Source organism: Rhea pennata, chromosome 2 (genome assembly GCF_028389875.1).
Source record: "Rhea pennata isolate bPtePen1 chromosome 2, bPtePen1.pri, whole genome shotgun sequence".
In the NCBI taxonomy this organism is placed as follows: domain Eukaryota; kingdom Metazoa; phylum Chordata; class Aves; order Rheiformes; family Rheidae; genus Rhea; species Rhea pennata.
Window position 1 is genome coordinate 110788417 of NC_084664.1, and position 12071 is coordinate 110800487.

Sequence of the window (12071 nt, forward strand, 5' to 3'; positions counted from 1 at the left end):
ATGTGACTAGGCAACTGAGGAAATTTTGTTAGAAATTTCTGAGAGAACAGAGGCCACCAAAATGGAGACAATCGACAATAGGGTGTCAATATGGGGACAAAGCTTCCTCAAGAATAAATAGCTTATTTACATTTAAATCAGTGAAGCTATACTATTCTACACTAATTCCTTGGACACTCAAGCATATTACTAGAGCATAAGACATTTTGGCACATCAGCTAAATTGCGGTACCTACTCAGATATAATCTAAGACTGCATGTAGCAAATGCAAGGAAAACGATTTACTGTAGTCCTTAGTGAAAAAAGGATAGATTATGTCAAAATATCTATATTTGCAAGGGCTAAGAGAGAATACATGGTGTCCGTTACAGAAAGACACAGGTGTCTATTACGTATCAGCTGATGCACGGCAATTTGATAAATTGTAGTACCACATCCAAGCATCCGAACCTGCAAATATGGGTGAACAGTCCAGATCTCAGCTCTCTAGGGAGAAGTGAAATAGAAAGATTATCCTTCCACAGGCAAATTCCTCAGACATCAGTTAGAGGCATCATGCTGTTAGAAATTTGACACATTATTATTAATACTGATAACATTCAAAACTGTCTGAGCTTGCCCATACTTTAATCAAAATATTAATTTAGCTTCAACTTACTAGCTATAGAGAGTCAGGGCCTCTTCTGTCAAGAAGTCCTCTGTTCTCTATTTTCGTTCAGCACTATAGCAAGGTTTTATAGCGTATCTCTCAATTGTCTTTATTTACCGAGTGCCAATTCAGTTAACAGAGCAGCTTTGCAGCATACAATCCAGAATCCTTTCAGAAGAATCTAAACTGGAAGCTCCTAAACTGAGAACCTCTGGCTGTTTTGAGTGTCTCCAAAACATGGAAGGCTTTGAAGTGCAACAGAGGCATCTAAATCAGCGCTTGCCATAAATCCATTCTGTAATTCAAGCCACTCAGTTTAGGCTAGCACACTGGATTTGTGCAGACTACCATGGCCTGTACGCCTTTCCTCATCATCAACTACCTCAAATTCCTGCTGATACAGAAGTTTGCTTACATCTCCATCTCACACAGCAGGCAATGATACAGCATACTAGGGATGCAGCGTTCTGCTAGAAGTAATGGCCTATTGATAAATGTGACAGAACATCACCTCTCCTTCTACCTCCATGGCAATCACAAGATCCATGACTGACCCTCTGTTTGCAGGTTGCCCACAAGAACTGGGAATAAAGTGGTTCTGTACTACAGATGATGTGTTTCTGTGAACCTTCAGTCCCATGAACCAGAAGCAGCTGCCTAGAGCCATGCAGAATATCTGTGAGATGCGCATGGCAAGAGGAGCAGCACTGCACCACTACCACTCAGTGCTGATGAGTGAGAGTGAGTAGATTTGTCGCTTTTTGCTTGCTGGTACATGGAAAAAAGAGCATTTCTGTCCTGATTGCTCAACAGATGGGTTGTTGAGTCCTTTCTATTGTGGAACTAGTGATGGAGTAGATCATGTTCCTAACATTGGTATAATTCAGGTATAACTCACTTGCATAGAAGACAGAGGGTTGTGTACACAGCTACCAAAGGACCTATCTGGTCCTTGCTATTCCAGTCAAGATAGAAAGGCTCCCCAGCATCACTGGAGGGCATTTTCAATGTTTGCATCAAGTTTGTCATGTGCAGCCCACAATCTTGCAGTAAAGTAACCAAATACACATTGCACTTTCACCATGCAAGAGGTAAAGGTTTGGCTAAACCAGGCAAGGACTCTGTTATGAAGATATGACCTCATGCTCTGGAGATGCAAGTGATATGCAGCTTCTACCATGTTCCTGAGGAGCACCGGAACTCTGCTAATAAGCCTGCCAGTCTTGAAAAGGTGTCAGTGTTCCCACTGAACCATGGGGCCATTCACATATCGTAAGTCTTCTCAGAGAAACTTGCTGAGATGTCCATTAACTAGATCCTCATCAACACCTCCATGACAATGAGCTGCGACAATTCTTAGCCACTTTGGACAAAGTTCTGGATGTGAACGTAGATCCTGTCAATACACTCAACACACCCAGGAACACACTGTTGGAGGCAAGAGGAACTGGAAGACGATCTCAGAGATCTGTCACCACTTTGTCTATAGTGCAACTGCTTACCTGAAACTGCTTAGCCACTAACAAGTAGGAATCATGGGTTGTCAGGCTTGTGAGCAGTCACTCTCTTAAACGAAGGTACACAACACATTTTTCAGGGATTCTGAATTTTTGTACAGGAATGACAAGGTTGTGGGGCCAGCTTACAGTAGAGCAACTCAGTAGTGCACTCTTGGATCTCTGAATTTTGCACCCATTACTGGTTATCCCACATTCCAAGGACAAGAAAGACCCACCACTCTCGGCTCATCTATTGGACCAGGACTTTTCTGTCAATTGTGGGTGATTACTGCAAAGCAATCACAGTGGAAAGAACTCCAGAAAATTATTCAGCTTGTTCTTTTCCCTAAAGAAAAAAGGGTTCAAAACAAAGGGCTTCAGTTCACTGAAGACGCCCTCACATATAAGCTGCTGCAGCCACAGAAAGAAGTCCTCTACAACCCGCTGGATCTGCAACCTTGCAGTGGTTATCACTAACTCATAATGAGAATATGGAGTGGACAGCAAACACCATGTCACTCTAACAGCATACGCAGGAACAGAAACAAGGCTCTGCCATGTGTGACACTGGTGGTCAGGGCCCTACCGAATGAATTGACTGCTGTACATACATATGCTGTCATTCTCTGCCTCAGATGCACACCGAGCACTGCAAAAGGACGACACCGGACTTCCTTGAGAGGTCTGCAGTCAAAGAGTCCTTATTTTTGGAAAACTTTCCTTCAGAAAGCTTCAAACCCTATGCATAGTGACGACGTTCAGCAACAGAAACCAAATTCAGTCCAAACCAATTTTCCAAACTACAAATAAAGATGATGACAGAAACCTCAACAGTGGCTTTGATCTACTGGTCTGCTTCTGTTTTACCCAATAACTCACGCAGATGTAGCTTACATTTTCATGGGAAGAAGGGAAAAATTCATTGAATTACTATACAGCACTAAATGACTGTACGATCTGTAAACTTTTCTACAGAAAAGCAGCATCCTAAGGAGCTGTCAGATGAAATTCTTACTGAATTTTTAGGATGTAATCAGAGGAACATTCCTATGATAGCTACTCTTACATTTATGATTAGTATTGGACAGAACAAATGAATATTGCATCCAAACTGAGGACTCAAACTGAAGATTCAAACAAAGGACTCTGCTGGTTCTAAAGCAACAAGCATTGCTGATCTAAATCAAACTTGAACACTTGACTGCGGCAGTCTATTGGCATTCAACTCCAGGGTCCCTAATGAACTGAATGTATGAGTGAATTCATTATAGAAGAACAGAGGTAATTGACTGAAATCAATGGCAAAATTTCTATATTGTTTCAACATTATTATTTCGCCCACATTTAAAGCATGTGTATGTGTCTGTATACATATCTATCATACAATTCCATAAATGTATGTATACATGTAAATATAGGCATATACATATTTATTATATATAAAAACAGGCATTTGGTATCATCTGAAGGAATGTAATTAAGACAAAGATCAGCATAACATACTGAACATCCTGTTTTGATTTAAAGCAAAAATGATGATTAAGAATCAGGTGCCTATTATGAGAAACAAAATTTCATAAAAAATAAAACATACCTGATAAAAGCTAGGCCAGAAGGTGCTAATCGCCAGTTCTGCTCTGTTCCAACTACCGGTAGTAGATGTGTTCCAGACTGGGTTACCAATAGGACCATCATTGACCTTCACATACACATTCAAAGTGCCAGGGCTAGATCCACTCTTGCTTGAAACATAATAGTGGAAATCAATACAATGCGTATCATTTTCTTTTAGATGAGGCAGCAGCAGGTGAGCTTTCTGTCCAGCAAATCTCCCAGATGTATTCACTAACATGAAAGATCCTGGAAAATAAAGTCACTGTTTCAATTTCTTCATTATTTTGTTTTCCCCTCCTTAATATGGTGATTTGTAATTAAACTTTCATTTAAAAAAATAATTTTACTTTACTTCTAAAAATGTAATAGTAATTTGTATTCAGTTAGTTCAATGCCTACAATGTGTTTCATTGAAGTGTATCATTGAAATAAATCAACTTAGAGAAAAGATGTACATCTAAACAGTTAGAATGGCTGAATAGTCATAGAATAGTAATAGTAATAGAAATTTTTTTAAGACAGTCATCTTTCTGTGCTGAACTAGAAATCTAAACCTAGAGTAAAGAATTCCACTAATATACATACTATGGTATCATATAATGAAGTAAAATACAACAGGATGACTACTTTGGAAAGAGGACAAATCAACAAAATACATGGAATATTTTAAAACTTTTTTTTATAAAAGTCTAAAGATGAATATGCTATAGATGTACTTTCGGATATGTGCATAGCTAAGTGCTTTGATAAAAATAAAGCACACATTTCTCAAACAGATGTTAGGAAACAACTTTTTTTTTAATTGGATGGGTAAGGATCCTTTAGAATCTCAATGAGATGCAAACTCCAAAGTTATTTCTTAAAACAGAATGTAGGTGTTTAGAGAACTTCAGTCCAGATGCACCTCTATCTTAAACAGATTTAATTATTCAATAACATAGTTTTGCAGTTACTTTAAATTAATCGAGCATAATGCCTCATTAATTTTCTTTCTAGACAAAATAATTGAGTTTCTAAAATTGACAAAGACTGAAATGAAGTGTGATAAAAAGTAATCTGAATATTTTACTACTTAAAAGCCATTACTGTATACTAAAATTATAGACTGCTAAATACTATAGCACTTTGGGACAAATCCTTATGCATTAGTAACATAAGCAGAAGTCACTGAACAAGCTTTTCCAGTTAAAATGGCCAAAAATCTCATACTACATATCTAACATAGACCATTATACATTTAAAATTCATTTGTATTTCTGGGGCTCCTCGTACTGGCTTTATATACGCTCATAAAGAAAGTGTTTGTTTGTTTATTTTAATTTAGCAGAAAGAAAGAAATTTTCTTCCAAGTGCTTTTCTATCGAGGGAGTGGTCTCCGTGAGTTTCAGACTGCACTACATTCAAACCTTGATTGTTTGTTTTTTTAAATAACTCATTTCCCTATCTTTATAAAACAATAAGGAGCTTAAAATAAAACCAGAGAAAATATACTTGGGTACAAAGGGGAAGCGAATCAATTTTAAATTAAGTCATATGGATGTTTGCTTAAACTGTGAAAAAAAACAATATTCCATCCATCACGTGCACTGCTGTTCAATCTGCTTATAGATATTTTAAATGTAAAACTTCTGAAATATTGGTAAGTGCTTAACTTATCAAAACAATGTTTACTGCATTTATGACTTCATTAAAATTAAGTGCCAAGCTTGTTTATCTCTTAACACACAGAATGCCATGGAGAAAAGAATACCTTCTTTTCTTCCTCACCTTAACATTTCATGTAAGCGTATTCATAATAGCTCAACCAATTTTACATTCAGTGCTGTTAAGAGTCCTACAACTCTCAATAGATACATATTTTTAAGTACCATTTCACGTGTGATGTCCTGAATAACATAGTCTATATTTACACGGAACAACTGAACAATGTGGTCTAGGAAAAGGAGTAGAGGCAGCCTACTTTGAAAAGGTGCCTGCACCTCCCTTGTTCAAAGTGAAAAAGTACAAAAGAGCTTCTCTAACCAAAATAAACCTCCATTTAAAGAAGTAACAGGAATCTCTTTTGTAAGGAACAGAAATCTTTGATGAGAACAAAATGAAGTTGTGGTACATTATTTAGATCTACTGTTGTAGTTTTCAGCTACGAATGATCTGGCCAAGCTCCTTGTAGTCCATGAGGCAAGATGCAGGAGACAGTGACGTAAACGCATCCTCTTAACTGTTTGAGTAACCTTATGGCTCAAACTCAGGAAATGAGGCACAAATGGTGTAACAGTGCCATGACAGGTAAGCTACATCAGACAGGTCTTCGGGGAGCATTTAATTCCCCCCTTGTGAAGGTCTCACTGACCAACACTTTCAGAAGCTGAAGTTTTCCTTTTGTTCCAGTGCACCTGGAGTGGCACACTGACACAGAGAAGGAAAAAAAAAAAAAGACAAAAAAAACTTTTAACAGGGTTAAAACTAGAAGAACATTCAGCCATCTAGCCTGACCTTCCAAACAGAGAGCTGACTAAGTAATCCAGCTTTCTGAGAGCCTGCTTTCAGAGCAGGGAGCAGCAGAGCCCTCTGCTCGGCACATAGCCTCCTTACAGCAGGCACAGGGCATGGCTTAAGGGCACCGCAAGGAAATCTCCAAACACTTGTGCATTAAACTATCTGTAATCAGCCCGTTTAATGCAAAGCCATTTCAATCTAGCCAATGGAAAAACTGCATATAGATGCACCTTTAACATCACTCGTCTTGGAAACTGCGCTTTACTCAAGGTAGAACGTGCTCTGTCTCATGTGCTCCTACACCTACACATGGTGTAGGACATGGACAAATGCTGCACACAGACAAATTTAAACTTCAGATATAAGCCACCAGCATGCTGTGGGGTTAAGCAAAAGAAAACAAGGATTACACGTCTCCTGGACGCTCACAGTCAATGCCTTAACCCCTTATTAGATGTTATCGTTGAAAGGCTGCCATCTCACGAAGGAATTCAATCAGTTTGAGCTGGAAAGAGCTGCTTTTCCATCCATATGATCTCTGATCTTTAAATATCAGCTTTTAAAGGTGAAAAATAACATAAATTAAAATCAAGTGTAAGCAGGAGTTAAGCCAGTAAAATCAAGGCAAAAATAATGGAACATAAATCATTTGAATTTGGGCCTTACTTTCTACATCTAATTTAACTATGGATCTCCCTACAAGAAAAAGACTTAATATGTATGAAATTGAAAAGGCATAATCTTTAGACAGAAATTATTACACAGACTTTACTTTAAACCGTACCATATGCATAAAAGGTAGAAAAAGCAAACTGAACACATTAACACTTTCTTACGATGCTTTTCAAATCTACTCAACTGATCTTCAGTGTTAAGTCATGTAGAAATTTTCTCTATCAACTGCTACTATTGTCATGTTAAACTGACTGCTAAAACGCTACTATGCCAGATGGTTATATAAATCTAAAGCATGTGGATAAATTCAATACTCAAATAAACACCTTATTCTGACTGCACAAACAAAGCAGAGTTCTCAGCCAAGGCAAAAAAAAAAAATGCATGGCCTAGTTTGTTTGCTGGAGAGCATTAAAAAGTCAGTTCAGTTCTACAGAAAAGTTTTATTATGTATTTGGGCATCTGACAAACTTACTCCAAAAAATAAACACACGTAGTCACTGTTGGACCTACTAGGAAACAGTTGTCTGTTAGAAAACAGGAACTATAGTCAGATTGCAACAGAAAACCCATAAAATTATAATCAATTCAGTACTCATAAGAAAAGATATTAAATGTGCATATTACTATAGATATATTCCTCTTAAAATGAATGATTTCCCTAGATATAATTTCATGTTAAAACACATGGATGATTACAGTTTCCTCAGTCAAAAAGTTTAAATGGGATTTTTAAGGTTCAGTGCTTAGGTCTACGTTTAGGTACTACATGCAATTCAATAGTTCAAAAGTACTGCAATCAAACTCAGAACAAAACCTCAAGTAGCTGACGGTGCTCAGCATCCACTAAATTCGATTTAGGCTTCCTTAATCCATGTGTATTAACAGTTACAAACTTGCTTAGTCATCCATGTTCCACCCAGAGGGTTTATATCATCAAACAGGTGGACTTTTACAATTATTGTTGTTTTTACCATTGGTTCTATCCTTCCTCATTGCCAAAATGCTTCAGCAGTAATGCGGCAAATATTTGGCACATTAAAATACTAATCATAAGAAGATGCAATACTTGAAAGAGGTAAGATAGACTAGGAATGAACCAGACGAAAGAGTAAATTTGCCATCGAACTTCCCTGTAATTCTCATTAGCATCAACAGTAATTTTCTGTGGGCAAGTAGAGAGGGAGATGAAAATTCTGTAATATTTATTACACCAGTTTTTCAGTAATAAATAATATGACAACTTTTATTCAGGATTTTGTATACAAAGAGATGACTAAAAGATGGAGTGATACAAGAACAGCAAAAAAAAAAAAAGAGAGAGAGAGAGAAAACTGACAACTGGAAAAGCAATAGATTCTCCTACAAAAATGATGGAAATGGCACAAGAGATATTTTCCAGTCACTTCTGCAAGTTTTCACCATGTCACATCACCTTGTTAAGAGACGCTTTTTATACTTCGAATGTCAAAGGCAATGAAATTGTATGCAATATCGTTTTTCATGCACGAAGAAAATGTGACCAGTGAGCAAAAAAAGTTACTTTGTTGATTTTTCAAAGTCCTATACATGGCTGAGGACAAATGATTAGTTTTCCTTCCAGACAATGACAAGAAACGTAAGTCATTCAGGAACAAAAATTTCACTGATATGATAATAAACATAAGTTAAAAAGTACTGGAGTTTAATCTACTTAGTCATCAGAGTCTGATAGCTTTGGCTCATGATATTTAAGGAATATGCCAAATGAAGTGAAGCAAACATTCTGATTTTAAGAACAGATATTATATGTATTACCTTATTAATGAAACAGGTATTAGATACAGAAACATATCTTGATCACGCTGAAAGGTATGATCTTATTATCAAATACGCTGTGATATCTTACTAGTCGGATACAAAGGGTTTGTTTTTACTAACAGAACAGCATTCTCTAAATGCCAACCCTACTGCTATCGCTATGAGGCCGCTATTTTCTGTACAACTGTAAAATATCAAAATATCACTGTATCATTTCTAGCCATGCTCTGGTTGCAAGATGTCTGGTGATGCTGAGCACATGACTTTGGTGAATGCCCAAGACTAAATATATGACTGCCCCAGGTACTGTAACTGCTGTGCATATGCAGACAAATTGAAAAGCTCAAGCGTAATGGGTCCCACTTTCAAACAAGGGAAAGTCAATAGATATTTTATTTATTGTATTTCATAAATGAAAAATGTGTATTGATCCACTTGGAAGTATTGCAGAAAGCAGAAGCTCTGAATTTAACAACAAAGAGCCTCAAGCTCGAATTCCCAAAGCTAGTAAACAGAAGAATTTCTGTCTTCAGGTTTTTTTCCCTACTATTTACTAATTTTACAGGGAAAGGAAAAATACATTTTCTTGTAACAGTTTAAAATTGTATAGCTGACATAATTTAAGAAACTTCTCAAATCATGGCTAACAATACCTGAAGTACCAGGAACAAACAAACAAAAAAAAAAATACAGTGAAAAAGAAGCGGAAACAAGATACCTCGGAAACCACTCTTACTTAAGATTATGAGAAACAAGAGAATTTTGAGCTGAGTCCTGAAGCAAAAGTGAATCATGCTGTTTCTGAAAATGGCATAGCTGTAGTCACCAGTTCAAATGTGTAAAAGAGGAAAGCAGAGGAAATATTTCAGTATTTCAATCCTGGCATTCTACAACTACATAAAGTGAAGGAAAGCATGAAAGGAACAGATCACAATTTTCTTTAGCGGTATGTAACCACTTGCAAATAGACATAATCTATTCAAGAGTCACACACAAATAGGCAACATTCAAGAAGACTGCACAGGAGGGTCAGGAATAGAAAGAATCATAGCTGGACCAAGTTAAGATGGAAAAGATTTATTTTTTAATGTGCACTACTATATTAGGCAGCTTAAAAATGAGCTATGTGGTTACAAACATGAGCACCTCCCCACTGATGGGCTCAGGCAGTTTCACTAGTGATGACCTTCACAAAGTAGCAAACACATGCCTTCCTACCACAGAATCAAAGCGAGCAATATTTATTACCTGGCAAAACAGGGCACTACAAGAAAAATTAGTATAAGCCATTGTAAACCTTTTGGGGAAAGCATCGGGGCTAGTTACAGATGTTTTACTGAAACAGAAAGTCAACACGTATCAATAAGCTTTTCAGTAGCAGAGTAAAAATCAAAAATAGGTTGTATCATCAGTAGTTCTTATATACTCAGATTTTTACTACATGCTTCAGTTTGCTTAGGAATCCAGCTACATGGCAAATCCTGCTTGGCTTCAAGTTTGAACCTTGCAAATCCTATAAAATACAATGTTCTGTCAAAACAAACACTCTGTTCTAAAACACAGCTTTCTTCATTGCAGTGTTTCTAGTCAAGATAAGTGTTATAGGAGAGCTGACCGTTCTTAGATAAACACGATGTTGGCAACAGCACAGGCCCAAAAGCTAGGACAGCAGTATTCAGTGCAGTTTGATCTACCATTTACAGTGCCTGGTTTTCACAAAACGCAAGTTTTCTTTGACTGAAAGAAGAAAAATTAAAAGATATAATCCAAACTATTATTTGACACCTAAATTACTCATCCATCTACATCATAAAATGAGACAGATGAACTAATTTGGACGAATCTGAACTAAAGTTAGGTTGGATATCACTTCTGTTCAGATCCATCATTTTGAGAGGCCATGCAGTATATCAGTACAAATAAAAATCTATGTATCTTGCACTTACTTTGAACTGGCACGATGAGAGTGCCTGAGTGCAATACTTGAGGCTCTTCCTCCCAGTGCCTCAATGAATATCCACCAATTCTGTTAATTAACTTGTAGAACATTAAGCATCTCATGTGAGTTGTAAGCCCTCTTTTCAGCATCACTTATACACTTAAGTTTCATGATATAATTTAAATCATTACTAATTACAATCTTAAAATAAAAACATGAATCATCCTAACCTTTGAAATGTTTACCTTCCAAATTTCCTACTACTAATGCTCTTGAAAAAACCCAGGTTAAACTATTTTATTCCTGATCCTGCACACCGTTTATAAAGACCAATCCTCCTCTACCTGTAACTGTAGCTTAGGTTTAGTCTGACAGCTAAGAAGCCTAAAAGCCTTATAATTCTTTCATCAAATTCAATTTCTTCAAATTCTTCCACATCTAATATGCATAGACACATCTTCCATTATTTTGTTGGAAAAATGTTTTGATCAAATACAAACATGAAATCACATATTTCTGAATCATGTATTTGTGCAGTCACTTTTCCAATAGCCAGTAAGCTCTAAAAGAACTGCCTTCTTGATGAATGCTGTTTGATTTTCTATCCTTTTCAACATTTAAAGAATTTCAATATTTAATGAATTTCATTATTCGCCTTATAGTCTTTGTACCATTTTCTTCAAGAAGCCTCTAGATTTTCAATGTATTGACATTTAAAGGCTGTTTCTTTTATAACGAATATTACCCCTCTCCTCTTTTTTAAGCTTATTGGTAAAAAAAAAAAAAAAAAAAAAAAAAAAAAAGTAATGTACAGATTACAGATTTCCATACAGTAATGTATGGAAATCCATACACGCACAGTTCACAGATTTTGAGAGAAAAAAAATGCATACGGAAAAATTCTGAGAGATCTGTTTAATGTTTCAGATTCAACTTCTGAAGCGATCATTACCTTTATATAAAAAGATAGAAAGCAGAGTAAGAAACGGCAAATTATTCACATGTTGGAGTATACCATACTTTAGATACTAAAAACAGAACTTCTGGTGCAACTTTAACTTGAAAAGTTATAGGTGAAAAAAGGAAATGCAGTGAGGGAGTGGATTATGGACCGGGTCATGGAAAAGTATCAAGTAAAGATTCATGACTCCAGGACCCAGAGAGACTTTCAAAACACAACGCTACCTAGCAGCATCTCCACAGGACTCAAAAGGCAAATTTAGGCTATGTTTTCAAGAGCAGAGGACAGGCAGTTATCCAAAGCAATTAATTTCAATCAATTAATTTAGGGAATTATGTGGATCCTCCAGTCTCCTTCACATAATGGAATACACAAAGGAACTGGAATCATCTCTACTTCAAGAGAGATGGCCTTTAACAGAAGAAGGAATTTAGGGT

General features: G+C 36.6%; 1 protein-coding gene across 7 annotated transcripts in view; it reads right to left on the reverse strand.

Moving 5' to 3' along the window:
- The window catches only part of PTPRM (protein tyrosine phosphatase receptor type M), a 474059-nt gene that overhangs the window by 319355 nt on the left and 142633 nt on the right, over positions 1–12071 (reverse strand). For all 7 annotated transcript variants that reach the window (XM_062570156.1, XM_062570154.1, XM_062570152.1 and 4 more), the window contains exon 3: positions 3744–4009. In XM_062570156.1, coding sequence (XP_062426140.1) covers positions 3744–4009 — 266 coding nt within the window. The remainder of the gene's footprint in view (positions 1–3743; positions 4010–12071) is intronic.